The following is a 15,799-nucleotide window of genomic DNA, read 5'->3' on the forward strand; positions in this document are numbered from 1 at the left end:
CGTTTTGAAATAAATTGATATGAGATGAAATTATTTTTAACATTATGGCCAATAAATTGAAAATCTCTTCAGAATACACGCGACAGATTTCGATTCTTCCACCATCCATCATCATGTTGGGTGAATCTCATTTCTCGCGTCGAGACAAAAACAAAACAAAAGCGAATAGAATTAAAAAACAGGGTGCCGCCAATGCATCTTCTGCTGAACTGAATGAACAAACTATTGTCAATTTATGTCAACATTTGGCATTTATTCAAAATAGCCTAACTTCATTGACAGTGAAATAATTTGTAAGTTAATATCGTAATAATGGATCCCCTACCTCTAATCCCGAAAGACGATTCAAACCATGGAGTTACCTCTACATTAAGAAGAGTCTTTCAAAATACTCTGGATGGACGATTCTATCCACAAGACATTGCAAGAAATATTTTGCGAAGTGATGTGGATGAAGAGTTAAAATTGAAAAAGAATGCCAAACGAGTGTTACAAGTAAGTTCACTATCAACTTTTTGAATTCATTGGAACGCCTATCATTTTATTTCAATGTCGAATTTCAAAGGTTGTCAATTAATTTGAATTATTGTCGTTTCAATATCAATCGCAAAACTAAACATATCTGATCTCATATTCACTCATCTTCATTCATTTCTGTATGAAATTTGTTTTCCTGGGAAAATCATTAGATTTGCGGATTTATATCTTTTAAATTTATAGCAGTTTTTCATGTTTATCCAAGAAATAAGTCACTGCAGGCCCTGCTATTAAATTAAAGCATAAAACCACATCTTTGAACAATATAACATTATCATTCTCGTGATCGTATTCAGAATAACTCATTATTGTTGGTTTTATGATTGCTCTGATCGATTACTAACACCTGGGCTGAACAGTCCCAGGCCTAAGCCAAAAACGCGTATTTTTTTTCAAAGTTAGCTTTATTTATGAAGAGCCACAAATTTCTTTCAGCGCCGCTCTAACATTTCAATACTATTTTTGTGGAACGATTTATCTTTCGCCTCGAAATAGGCCTCAGTTTCAGCAATTACTTCTTCCTTTCTTACCGGTGAGCATTTTTTTGAGGTCTGCGAACAGACAGTAGTTGCTGGGAGCCAAATCTGACGAATATGGTATATGCGGAAGCAATTCAAAGCCCATTTCATGCAATTTTGCCGTCGTTTTCAGTGATTTGTGACACTGCTACCTACGTCTTGATGAAACAGCTCTCTCTTTTTTTCAAATGTGGCCGTTTTATCGCAATTTCGGCCTTCAATCGCTCTAATAACGCTACATAATATTCACTGTTAATGGTATTTCTCTTCTCAAGATGGTCCATCAATATTACACAACGCACATCCCAAAATATCGAGGCCGTAACCTTTCTAGCCAATTGTTGTGCTTTCGAGCGCTCTGGACGATGTTCACCAGTTGCTCTCCACTTGAATAACGATAGTTTTGATTCCGGAGTGAAGTGATATATCCATTTTTCATCCATTGTCACATATCGACGCAAAAATTCCAGTTTGTTATGTCTAAACATGTCCGAACATTGCTCAGAATCATCAAGACGTTCTTGTTTTGGTCAACAGTGAGCTCGTGCGGCACCCACTTTGAACAGAGCTTTCTCATAGTCAAATGCCCATGCAATATAAAGCCAACACGTGATATATTTACAATGTCAGCTAACTCATGAAACTTCACTTCTCGATCAGTCACAATGATTTTGTGGATTTTATTATGTTTTCTGGTGTTACTGCCTCATTTGGACGTCCACTGCGTTCTGTATCATCGGTGTCTCTATGACCACGTTTGAAGTAAGCCAACCAACATGTAATTGTTAATTCTGATGGAGCGGAGTCTTTATAACACTTATCAAGTCATTGCTTTCCATCAGGTAGCAGTGTAAAATTAAAACACGAAATTCTTAGCACAATAACTCACAAACCTATTAGCAGAATATCATGAAATTTCAACAGCTTTCTTCTTTTGAATGTTAGCACTAATCGAAAAAACGGCGAATGCAGTAAGACCAGTGCCATGTATGTGTTAGACCCAAGGGTTTTCAACCCATACAGTATATTGGGGTACTGTTTTTAATTTTTCAGAACTTATCCTCAACAATTGATTTCCTGTGTTCCTTCTTTTTTATACGTCTCTCATCTGAATGCAAACTTACTAATGGATAAAGTCACATTTCTCAACAAAATCTTTTTGAATATTAACTTAGCTACTTCGATTCATTGGAAAGAAGTTCATTTATACGGAAGTTATTATAAAAGCATTTGCCTTTGATTCATCATAACTATCTACCCTTGGTTGCATCCTCTTATGCACAGTAACTGTTTTCATTTGATCTTGAAAACAAAATGATATAAAACCTCAATATATATGATATTAATACTCAGTACAGGGCATAAAACATCACAATTATTATTTTAAAAGTTTCATAAATGATTTTTATTGAACCGGATTGTTATCAAAATATCACTTACCCTTCGGGGGATAGGGCCTGTCCAGCGCACACTACGGTGACAAAAAAATAATGATAATAACGTCGTCCAATCGCTTTACGAATCGAAAGGACGAAATTCCGGCCTTGCGGTTCGGAAGATTGCACGGCGTGTACACAAGATGGAGGCTAAGATCACGTCGGCGAGACAACACGCGTCTCGTATCCAATGTGTAATGGATTACAGGGCGGCCAATAGGCCTTTTACGTCCGCAGTGCGGCGAATAGCCGCCAATCTACGACGTATCCATCACACTTTAAGTCAAGGCGTACTGCTGACCAACAAACAGCACTGCCTTGATAGGATACGAATGCTAGTGGCTGCTAAGAAGTCACTAGTGAGGCGAGCGAAAAGTATCGCGGAAAACCTTTAAGCGAGAAACCTTCTCGCTTATTCGAAAAGCCTCCACGTGTTGTGGATAATCTGCCGACCGCTGATCAGGTGCAATCCTTCTGGAAGGATATCTATGAATACCCGCAGCCACTCAACTTAGGCACTCAAGCCCTAGCGCAGTTCGAAGCTTTCAACAGAGAGCTTCAACAGCTTGAGCTCAATGAACTGCGCAACCCGATAACCCCAGATGACGTTCGAAGAGCCCTTGTGAGTTCCAAGAACTTTGCTGCTCCAGGCCCAGATGGGCTGAACACTTATTGGTGGAAAAAACTACCAAGCACCCACCGCCATCTGGCCAGAGTTTTCAACTCATGGCTGGACGGAGAGCAGCCAATTCCGGATTGGTTTATCGAGGGACGGACCGTTCTTATCCCCAAAAGCGGAGATTTGTCGATTCCTAAGAATTACAGACAGATAACATGCTTGAATTCGTGTTATAAGTTGTTTACAAGCATCTTATACACACGAATACTCACCGCAGTTGACCGAGTGTTCGAACGGATATATGAGCAGAGAGGGTCGAAGAGAGGAGTCGCTGAATATAAAGAGAACATGCTCATCGATAGATGTATAACGCAGGACTCGATACAATATAAGCGTAACCTCTCTATGGCCTGGATTGATTACCGTAAGGAATTTGATATAATTTCGCATGAACTAATCTTGCATTTGCTCAGATGCCTTGCGGTGCACGACAGAATAGTGAGATGCATTGAACAACTGATACCACTTTGGCGAACTCGCTTCACCATAATATCTGGTCAAGCAAGAGTCCAAACAGAGTGGGCAACTTTCAGAAGGGGTGTATTTCAGGGTGACTTCCTGAATCCCCTTCTCTTCTGCATCTCACTATTGCCATTATCCGTTGCGCTCAGAAATACTCGAGGGTATAACTGTGGCACCCCAGGAAACCGGAGGCACAAGGTGTTTTATATGGATGATCTTAAACTTTATGCATGCTATCGGTATGAAATTGGGGATAGGCAAATGTGCAATGGTCCATATCAGAAGAGGACGATGCAGGGACTACGGAGAGGATGTGCAGCTCGTAGATGGAAGCATACTACATCATCTGGATGGCGGAGAGACGAATACTTTCCTCAGGGTGGAACAACGCCACTCACAAGAGTTAACAGCAGTGAAAAACTGCCGTTTCAATCTTACTCTACTCGTTTGGAGTAGTGATGTGGACTCGGGAGGAGCTGTATCAACTCGACGTAAAGACCCGAAAAATGATGCATCTCTCTAGGAGTTTGCATCCCAAATCGTCCGTCCCACGGTTGTACTTCCCCCGACAACAGGGAGGTCGTGGACTTTTGAGTTTGGAGTGTCTACATGATAGAATGGTACTGGATATAGCCTGTAAAGTCGTCAGAAGTTTGGATCCCCTTCTCTGCATGGTCCATGACCATGAGAGCAGGAATTGGAGCATTTTTCTTCAGGCTAGCTGTCCGAGCAACTGATGAACTCGGTTAAGTTTACGACACTGAACAAGGTGACCACAACTCTGTCACCGAGTTGGAACCCGTTCAGCAAATATATCATATAAAAGCCGCAGAGATCACCTCACTTTTGCGGAAACACAAGGATAAGTCAATACATGGGTCTCACATTCAAAGCAAAACTGAAAGATTTTGCCATTGAACTTTGATTCAGTAGTGCACAAAAGACTTTGTGGTTAATAATAATGCAATAAAATCAATCAAATTTACAAGTCGGAAAATAAGATACAATACATAAATCGATAGAAGTGTTAGAAAAAAAGGCGAAAAAGCACTGTCAACTGCTTATTTATCTTGTTAAGTGGAATTAGTCCGGGTGGAATGGACTCTATGTCTAAGTTTTCTCTTGGGGGATTTCTCTTCGAAGGAAAAACAATATTTTCTTATCTTTATCCTCTGAGTGCTTATTGTTACGCAAAACCCCAGGTTTCGTTTCCAAGTCTGTTAAAGAATAGGTGTTTTCATTGATGACCAGTAAATTATTCCGTATAGTCGCTTTTATTCCATTTTCTTTGGCGGTATTGAGATGTTTCCTCAGAGACCTATGGACGAGCTGGTCTTCAGGGCTTAAGTCGTTAGCTACAAAAATGTTTTTGTTCTTCAGTTTATGGGTATTTCGAAGTATCTCCACTTTCTTCCAACAGGACAGCAATTCAATTTTCAATATCTTCCTATTACCTTTGTTTGTTAAAGTCATGCAGCTTATACTTCTAGCAGGCTACTAAGTAGGGCTAATGCATCCTCAAGTTGGATGCCAAACACCACTAAGTTATTTCGACGAATTCTGCGATCCAGTGATTGCATCTCTTTTTTCTGATAATCGTTTTCCTTCTCTAGAAACGATATTTTCTGGTTAACGCATGCTACCTCCTTTTTCAATTCAGCTAGTGTATCCTGAAGATTTTTGGCCGCGTTCTTATCGCCAGGCTACCTTCCTGTTCAGGACCATAGGAATTCGATTTAATTTTTTGTCTACTTTAGAATGATATTCAATGATATTAAGTTATTTCGGAAATTACTAATTTGCTCAATAGCTAAGTGAGCTATTGGTGGTGAGTTCTCACCTTTGGTGCATTGGGAGATTTGCAAATGAGCAATGAGACACTTGAACAACGAAAATTTTGTATGGATATAAACGAAAGAAAAAGGTTTATAAGTTGGAGCACGAACAGACTGCCAAATCACTTTGTTCACTGTATTCTCTCTTCCATGTTCACTTACTTCTTCTTAGTAACAAAATTTAAAAAATCACGAAAATTGATCAATAAATTGACTCTTCATGCTACGAATATATCGTAACACAGATTTCACTTTTTGATTCATATGCCCGTTTTTTTTTCTCTATCCTCGTCCTACGGTTAGTGAATGATTTTTCAGTCAGCATGTCAAGTTTGTTCCTCATTAGATGTGATGTGTCTTCAGTTTATTACATCTTTTTTCGATATTGAACAAAACATATGTCTTTGTGTGGGTACACTGAGTTTTGTATGGTCCTTTTTGGGAATTTGCACCTTTCACAATCTGAAAAATAAAAAGTTGTAACGTAAGTTGTAATGCGCCAATCAATGTATTTTTCAAAAGGCTACATGTAATGTTTATCAGTAATTTGTATTCAATAATTCTGCCTATCAATAAAAGGGTCAAAAATTGTACACATATTCATCTTAACAATTCAGAGTCTAAAATCTACTTCTGTCTTCAGAATCTGAAATATCTAATATCTCTGAATTGTCTTCACTTCGTTATATTTTCAAACTTCTTCGGCGGAGCTGTTTGAAATCAATACATTTTTCTCCAGATGTAAGCAAATACAGCAAGCGCCAAACGTGATGGCGAGCCCGCCCCCATGCACACAAACTCATTTTCAATGAAACTTTTCAATGTAACTTCAGCTCTTTCAAGACATACAGATGTTCTGTACAGAGGCGTATCATTACTTGTCCTCCGTTGCTGTTGGCGTTTGGTATTGTCTGAATAATTCGTGTTGTTAATGAGAAAATGTCATCGCCTAACTATAAACCAGCAATCAAAGTCAGGCACGTGAAATAACTTTCAAAGTATTCAGTTATTTTCAAAGTATTAAATGCGATACGTGTCCAAAAGACAAAGTCGAGAATTCGGAAAAGTCTGGAATTTACGAAATTGAATGTAAGGACTGCGATGCAAAATATTATGGACAGACAAAAAGATCTATTGAAGTAAGATATAAGGAACACAGCACACTTAAAATATGGAAGACTTGAAAAATCAGCAGTCGCCCATCATATTTTGCAACAAAACCATTCCATAGACTTCAGTTCATTAAGATTAGTTAGACAAGTTAACAATAACAGGCATATTTTGCAACAAAACCATTCCATAGACTTCAGTTCATTAAGATTAGTTAGACAAGTTAACAACAACAGGCAACTAGATGCCTATGAAAGTGTAGAAATGAGTAAACACAATAATATTATGAATAACGATGACAGACCTATACCAAAGAGCATACTATATAGCTTGTTAAAATAAAATAAAATAATGTTGTTGGGTTTACTGATTACTATATAAGGACACATTGCAAAAATAAATTTGAATAGGCAATATTGTGAAATTAATTTTTATATAGCTGAAAATTGTTTTATATAAACATATATTGTAAAATAATAGATAAGGCAAAATTGTAAAATTAATTTAGGTTGGTATACCTATATGGTTGGTACGCCTGGATGGTTTACCTGTATGGGTTACCTTTATAGCATAAATAGGGTTAGCTCGCATCAGTTTCTAGTTTCAATCTTCCACTTTGAAGATGATCACTTGGTGATCAAAACACGTGTCGAGGTGTCAAAAATAACGATTTGGTATTGGGAAAAAACTACAGTAATATTTATGAGTTTAATCTTCCTCTTGAAGATTAGAAAAGACGTGTCGAGGTGTTATAAGTAACGGTTTGGTGTTGGGAAAAAACTCCAGTAATATTCATTGTATTGTTTTTGCTCCGTTATAGATACAAATTGTTGAATCTTTTCAACACCCGATTGATGCTTTTATATGTAGTGGAGGTATCTACTAGTATGTGACATTTTTGGTAAACATTCGTATTATAGTGATCTGATAACTTTTTTAACATTATAACAAGGAAAAGAAGTAAAAGGTGTCAATCCTCAAAAAAAAACCCTTTTCGAGATCTTTTTCAAAGCTCCATATTTTTCATTTTCCAAATTCATGAAAAATAGAATTGATTTCTTATTGATTTTTAGGTTTATGCAAATGCCCAAGGAACATTGCAGATGATTCAGAACGCAGAATACGATATAATGGCACAAAAGGGTTTGTACATGATGAAGAAAGATGAAATATTGAGAAATTTTCAACTCAAAGAAAGTTTGAAATTGAAAAGGTGCGATTTATTCAAGGCTTTAGAGAAAGCTTTCGTTGATGAATTTGGCCTAATACAATCTAGTGATTTGTTGCCTGAAATTGTCAGACAATATTTAGGTGAGGCTTCATGAAAAATCATTATTTCAGAAAAGTGACTCGTACAATACGCCTTTTCAATACACAACAATTAACTAAAATATGTTTTTTTCGTTAACCAGCTGTCGCACCCCTACGACAACCCTAAGAAGTCGAAACTTGTGCAAGCTAAGGACTACCGAGGTCTTACGTTTTAACGTGCGATTCCTCACACGAGTTGGACGATACCAGGTGAAAATCGATTGTTCTACCTACGGCTTGAACCACCGACTCACAAAGCGGTCGATTGAATGAGTGAACAAAGCCCCCTCGTCGAACCGATCGACTAGTTTTAGTTAATTCAAATAAGCGAACTAATATAATAATAGAAGACAAACTCCAAAATCCGATAAAATCTAACTCTTAATGTGTAGTGACATCTGTTAGCAAAATAATTAAACATTTCACTATTCATGACTGACTGAAACGTATACACCGTTTTATTAATGTGAGAACACTCAACTGGATGTCGTTATAGTACATTATTTGAATCGATTTTTACCAGATAAATTGCAAATAAGGTAGATTTGTAATACACATTAATACACATTTATACATTTGTATAAACAAAACACGTTAAAGTATCTACATTATATTATTATTCAGAGGTTATCTTACAAAATCTTTAAAATTAAATATACGAATTTTCCATAGAAATTGCTCCATATATTTGTGAACAAAATGAAAAATTGTTCTACTTCGTTCTCACTTATCAATGCAATCAATATCGTAATTTTCAGCTGATAACGAAATAATGTGGGGAGATTATTCATATATAACAATTTAACTTTCAAATAAGCTGTTGTATTTGAAAAAAGTCACATGATGTAAAAAAATGAAGTATTACTATTTGAAATTTTGAAAGGGGGTAGCTGAAGGTGAAAACAATAATAGATTTTGAACTTTTGTGTAACTTAATTATCAATTGTTTTTGTAAATTCGGTTCCATCTGTAGAACACTAAAACTGTTTCGATTTTACACTGAAACATTACAACCAAGGCCGTAGCGAAAAGGAAAACCGGGAGGGGGGGGGGGAAACTCCAAATTTTTCCCAACCCCACCAGCAAAATTTCCCAACTTTTTAAAAATTGAAAGCCAAGGGATTAGTTACTACTATAACATATTAATTTTCTTACTTAGGTATCCAAAGATTGGCTAAATGCTTATGCCCGTTAGAGTATGCACAAACAACAATAAATTTTGGTAATTATAAAAATAATAATTGGAATTATTCTACTTTGGACCAAGGTCCTTGGTTTTCCACCATATCCACCATGTATAGGAATATTCAATACAAATGAAAGGAAACAACACTTAAATAATATTGTGCTTATTGTTTTCTACTATTATTTTTTCTATCTTCACGGCCCGAAATTTCCCAACTTTTCCAAGTCGAAAAAACAGCGAAAAGTTGGGAATTTTGTTTTCCACCCGCTTCCCCTCTTTTTGAAAATTTTCAATTTTCTTAGCGGGAAGTTGAAAATTCAACTTCCATAAAAAAAATTTTAAAGGCCCTCCACTCCTTCGTTGCCCCAGAGCCTCCAGACTTCCAAATCCGGTCCTGCAACCAAAAAACAATTAGGGAGTATGCCTGAAGCTTACGGCTCAATGAATTACTAATCATGTTGCAATCATGGAACACTGTGACAAGCAACTTGAAAAAATGATTGATTTGTGGAATATTTCTTCGCAATGGTAATAGATTCCTTATCTTGTCAGCTGACCTGAAAGATCACTCACCAAATAAAGTATTAGGTGAGCCACAATAAACCTTTGCGGATTGCAGTGGAAGGCCAAATAGATTTACTTACTTTCGACCTTCCTACCAAGTATTCAGTATTTGTTTAAAAAAATCTTGCATGGTCGTTAGCAGCTTTATTGTCTTTCAGGCCAATCTGGCTGGGAATCCAGACAAGAGACAATTTGTTCAGTTTTTGCTATTGAGGAAGTTTTTTTTGGTAATCAATTTCCAACTTAGATATTGCTCGCTGAGGGACCAGTGCTTTCAGAGCATTTGAGGTTGATTTCCGTCAATCTTTCTACACTTAAATTGATGACATAGATTCTCGTCTGAAATACTTTCACTTAGGACTTTAGGTAGTTTGATATATTTATCCTGGGTCTTCAAAAATTTTCAACTATATTTACCTGTACCATCTAACTGTAAACCAGCAACTATCTACTATCTGTGTTTCCTCTTTTCGAAGGATCCAGGACTATTGAATCTCAACACACTTACCATATTTCCACATATTTCAAGTTTTTATTTCACGCTGTTGTCTTCAGATTTCAGATATTACACGTCCAGTGACCATGTATGTAGTAAATGTTCAAAGAAGGAAAAAGGGGAAGTGGTCATTCATTTGGAGTGAGTTAATACTTTAAACTAACGTTGAATTGTTTAACCAACGGATGCACTTTTCAGAAAGAATAAAAGTAAAGTCAGGTCTAGAAATATTGAAGTGGACGCAGATAAGGAAACGATTTCAAATATTCTCAAAATATTTCCTCATGCTGTTACATTTCACAATTTCGAACTTGGTCAGACATATTCAGTATGTATGGAGTAAATGACTTTATGTATGGAAAGGTTCTCAAAAATGAGATTCCCACAAATATTCGAATATTTTATTTATATTTCATCCCAAATATTTTTTTTTCATTACAGAAAAAAGTGAAAATTATCAATACCAGCCCGATAATACAGGCGGTGTCTTTGAAAGCGATCCCTAGTTTACCCTGCTTCTCTGCATACTTGGAACAAAATTCTAAGTTAGCTCCTGGAATGAGTGTTTCCGCTGTGGTGACCTTCAAACCAGAATTATATAGAAATTATCAGGATGAAGTTGTTCTCAAAAACGGAAAAGGTGATATTTGCTACATTGTTCAATATAAAAAATAGATTCAACTAGTAAGGTAGTAAATAGTCTGTGGGGGTTTGGTACTTTCAATTGTGAAGTTGAGACATAACCGATAAAAAAACTTGAAAGACTGGAAAAATAAATTTTACTCTGATATATGAGAGTTTGCCAAAAAAAACATTACTATCAATGCAATGTTTGGTTGATGTTATTCCAATTTCGAATCGGTTATTCCACAAGACACCATTCGGAAAATAACCAGACTAAACTCCTAATGAAATTATGCAATTTTACTACTAGTCATAACTTAACCATCGAGATTCTGAAACAAGGATAAGAACATAGGTTTTCACGGCCGGAGACATAATTAAGAACAAAATCTAGGGTAGCAGGCCGTGGAATGGAATGGGACCTGAAGTAACAAACGTTTCTTCTACTACTGCGGTAGACATCATTAGTGGTATTGTGCGTTTACTGCGGGGACGGAAGTAATCTTTCGAAGTCTCAGTAACGGATGTAACTGAGTAAACACACATATCACTGATGATGACCGCCGGAGTAACAGACGAAACGTTTGGTACTTCTGGTTCAATTCAACTAGGCCGGATTTTGTTTTCTTTAATTCCATCGTATTGAGTCCTCCGGCCTCTTACATCGAAATATTTCTAATACACAACGCAACAATTGAACTGGATGATTTAAAAACTTCTAAAATTACCGTAAAAAATATTTTGTGAACAATCCTGTTCAATAAACTGTTCAAAGCCAATATTTTTATGCATGATGTTTTTCCTCAGTACTTTTATCCCTGCAAAAAAAGGATGTACGAATAAGGTCCCAAAAACTGTGCATAATAATATCCACTTCAATTATTGACCAATGTAAAATTGTAAAATTTTTTCCCCATGGTGAAGGTTTTTCATTAATCACAGTAATAATTGAGATACTTCATACACATTGAGAGTCCTATAACTATGCTTCATAACTTTTAATGTCCATAATGTCAGTGGTATGGCCTCTATTTCTTCAATTATATATATATATATATATATATATATATATATATATATATATATATATATATATATATATATATATATATATATATATATATATATATATATATATATTACAATGTAGGTTTTCACGGATGGTAGAATATGATGTGTTGTTTTTCCAGGTGTTCATCCGTTGTGTACTATTCGATAGTCGACGTTTCGCCATCATCTCAGATGGCATTATCAAGACGAGTTACTGCTTCGCTTCGAGAGGCGAAGCAGTCTGAGATGATGGCGAAACGTCGACTATCGAATAGTACACAACGGATGAACACCCGGAAAAACAACACATCATATATATATATATATATATATATATATATATATATATATATATATATATATATATATATATATATATATATATATCTTCAGTATACAGAGAGGAGCATTGAGTGTTGTTTCTGGTTTGAAATACGAAGACGACTGTAGGGACAAATTCAAACAACAAAGTATTAACGTTACCCTATATATACATATATAGTACACTGTATATTAGATATGAGAGAAAACTTACATGAATATATAAACTACTCCCAAATTCATGACTATCCTACACGAAATCGTTAAAATATCCAAGCCAATTACCTGAGACTGTCAAGAACACGTGATGTTATCTCCTATTGGGCACCCAAGCTATACAACGCCCTCCTTGCGGAAGCCAAGGAACTAGAACTCAATAATTTCAAATCAAAACTCAAACATTTTCTCTTACAATATGCCTTTTACGATGTCAATGAGTTTTTCAAAGGTAGTCTTACGTTTAAGCACAACCCAATTATAAAATTATAGCTAATTTTATACCTAATTTTAATGACTGTCAGACTTTTAATGTGTGACTTTATCTCCTTTTACAAGCTCTTTCGTACCTATCATTTCTGTAATTATGTTTTATGAAATGACTTGTATGAACACTCTTGTGTCCTAGCAGCAATAAAGAATACCAAAATCAAAATCTAGGAGCACGGTAGTGTCCCCGCCAAGACAAGCAGGGCTCTATCTTTTCTTACAGCGGCAGCGTTCGATCCTATTTTTCAACTTTTATAGTTTCAGTCTGGATAATGCTAGAAAGTCGAAATTATCAGCTCCTAGGCTTTTATTCATATTAATATCTGAAAATAGTTGATACATTTCCGATCCTAAGCCAATTGGGAATGGTCAGGACACGTATTTGAACTGTTAGGTAGGGTTTTAAAGTTGAGGCTCACTATGAGATCTGATAACATCTTTATGATGCAAGCAAGTGACAGTTATTGAAAAAAAATCATAAATTCGTGAACAGACAGTGTGGAAAATAAAAATCTGTCGTATAAAAAAACAGAGGCCACACCACTGACACAGGAAACATATCCCAATGCTCATAATCAATCAATGGAAAAAATCAATGCAATCTGAATTACCCAAAAGTTATAAAGTGTTGAAATGTGACAATATTTTGGTTGGGCCATTTCTTTTTTTAACGACCCTCTTTGGGTATTTTTATCTGTGTGGTACATATCAGAAATACGCGACGGACTGTGGCTGCTCATTGTTTTGAGGTTCAACTCAGTACACTTCGAACTTCAGTGTTTAACGTGAATTGCTACTTTCGCATAGCACCGCTCTTAGAGCTTGTGTTTTGTTCCTGAAAAAAAATTGTAAAATTGAAATGGAAAATTTTGTACACGTGTAGAAAGGCAAATTTTTTCAATTCGCTCCCATAAGTTCACAAATTTTTTCAATTCGCTCCCATAAGTTCACAATTTTCTTTTTTTTTCAGATTGTGTAAAGTGAATATATCCAAAAATGACTTTCGTTCAATATTTCTTTTTTGTTTCGCTATTCTATACTGAAACCAAAATAAATTTTAGCGATTTTGAGATATTAATGTTCCTTTTTTATTTCATAGGCCATCAAATACAACAAAAAACAATGAAATATTTCTCAAATACTCTAACATAGATTTTCCTTCAGATATCGACCAATTACATCATATGTTATATTTCAACGAAGTAATTCCCCTTACATCAGTTTCTGCCATCTTTTCAAACCATGAGCAATTTTTTTTTCTCCATCATTTCAAGGTGATACATTCTCTCTGCCAATTAACTGTTCCCGTGATCTTCCGAGGCTGATTACCTGTGTTCTGAAATCCAATGCAAACCTTCTGGAACCAAAGAAACCTGATAATCCGAATTTTTCGAAGGAAAGACAAAGAGCTCTCAACTCCTCGTTAGACTGTGGCAGTTGTCTCGTAAGCCAGTACAATTTGGTATCAGTCATTGTGGAAAACAAAGGAATGTCGGGTAAATTTTTCATAATTACTGAAGAAGAATGGTTTCTGCAAGATATTCAGGTGAGATTTTCTTCGAGAAACAGGAGCGACTGGTGTGTATTACCGTTACAATATCAATGACTAATGAATTTGATGGTTTGGCAGCTGAACTGAAGCCATATACAGCTGCACGATTGCAGTTTCCCTAGAAGTTTCATTCAATAATCTCTCATCAACTGTATTTAATATTTCTTTTGAATGATTCCAAAAAATGACAGGCGGTGTTTTCTTGCTCCGTCTTTGTCAATGAATACAAATGGAAATCTTCAACAGACCTAAAACACTCCACACGTGTTTCACCAACCATGTCAGTATCCTGATAGGACACCAAAATGTCCTGATACGGTTTCCAATTTGTGCTTCCTGTTCGGCGTAATAGACCAGTCTTGGTAGGACTTTCAAACCAGTTAAGTGAAATCAATTTCTAATGATGCAAATCATTTTTTTTTATTCCTTGTACAATTGAAATCTGGATACCCGTTCCGAACGTTAGATAGGACAGCTCAAAAAACATGTGAATACATGCAATGTGAATCGCTACTTCCGCACAGGCACCGCTCTGAGAGTGCCTTAAGAATTTTCCTTTAGTGCTTGTGTTTTGTCCTTGAAAAAATAATTGAAATCGGCCTTTAACTATTCAAGCAACTTTTCTTGCTATTTTCAAATATCGTTGAAACTTTTGGTATTTTAAATGTTTCACAAGGTTTTTGAAATAAATTAACCAAAAAAAACGATAATTGAGAATCGACTAGCTTTACAATTTTGACATTTTTAATATAACGATCTTTTTCTCCATACTCTTGCTTCGTCTTGTGATGTTATTAAAAACGGTGCTGTGTCTCTTCCCGAAACTTTGAAGTACACCGTAGTGTTCCATGTTGTTGGCATTTCATATCAATACTTTTCATATGTAACATTATGTAGCATTACTAAGAATGATATCTGTTTCAATTTGATAGCGAATTTTGTAGTACGAACTGGATGGGAAAAAGTAATTTTCATGTATTTCGAAATTCATATGAAAGTAGTTGTTTCGAAACGACTTTCCTTTCGTGTATTTCTATGTTCATGTGAAAATAGTTGATTGGAAAATGTTTTGTCCATCAGTTTTCATCTGAAAAAACTTCTGTGTAGGCTTCTTATCTTCATGAAGAGTATTTATTGAAGTTATTCTATTTGAATTGAGAGGGAAATATTTTTAGGAGAGAGTCATTTTTGAAGAGATACAGAAGATGATCAACCCAAGTGAATTGAAAATTGAAATAATATCTTTGAAATCGTATAACGATAGTATTGTTGAAATTACATGCAACTCCAACATGGACAAGGTGAAATTGAAACATCAAATGAATTGAATACTCAATGAACATTACTGGAGTTTTCTCTCAACAACAAACTTGGACACGTGATCATCTTCAAGAGGAAGATCAGTTTGATATTACTTCACCAAAGGTTCCAAACAGGGCATCACAAGTGAATACTCAATAATCACTATCAACTTAGAGCAAAACCTGTAAGGAAATGGAAGTTACAGATACATTAGGAAAAAAATATGAAGGAGAAGAAATTCAAAATGGAAGTTTTTCACATTTTTTGTTCAATGATGGAGAGGTAGAAATCCAGAAAGTTTTATTCCCCAAAAGAAATCTCTCCAGAAAA

General features: G+C 35.7%; 1 protein-coding gene across 2 annotated transcripts in view; it reads left to right on the top strand.

Moving 5' to 3' along the window:
* Positions 1-205: 205 nt before the first annotated feature.
* The window catches only part of LOC111510172 (deleted in lung and esophageal cancer protein 1), a 90,447-nt gene continuing 74,853 nt past the window's right edge, over positions 206-15,799 (top strand). For both annotated transcript variants that reach the window (XM_074185128.1, XM_074185129.1), the window contains exons 1-6: positions 206-495; positions 7,651-7,888; positions 10,194-10,275; positions 10,333-10,462; positions 10,576-10,774; positions 13,890-14,161. In XM_074185128.1, coding sequence (XP_074041229.1) covers positions 313-495; positions 7,651-7,888; positions 10,194-10,275; positions 10,333-10,462; positions 10,576-10,774; positions 13,890-14,161 — 1,104 coding nt within the window. In that variant the 5' untranslated portion in view covers positions 206-312. The remainder of the gene's footprint in view (positions 496-7,650; positions 7,889-10,193; positions 10,276-10,332; positions 10,463-10,575; positions 10,775-13,889; positions 14,162-15,799) is intronic.

This window comes from Leptinotarsa decemlineata, unplaced genomic scaffold (assembly GCF_025532065.1).
Source record: "Leptinotarsa decemlineata unplaced genomic scaffold, Ldec_3_MD MMD2_tig00026363_RagTag_RagTag, whole genome shotgun sequence".
NCBI classification, from domain to species: domain Eukaryota; kingdom Metazoa; phylum Arthropoda; class Insecta; order Coleoptera; family Chrysomelidae; genus Leptinotarsa; species Leptinotarsa decemlineata.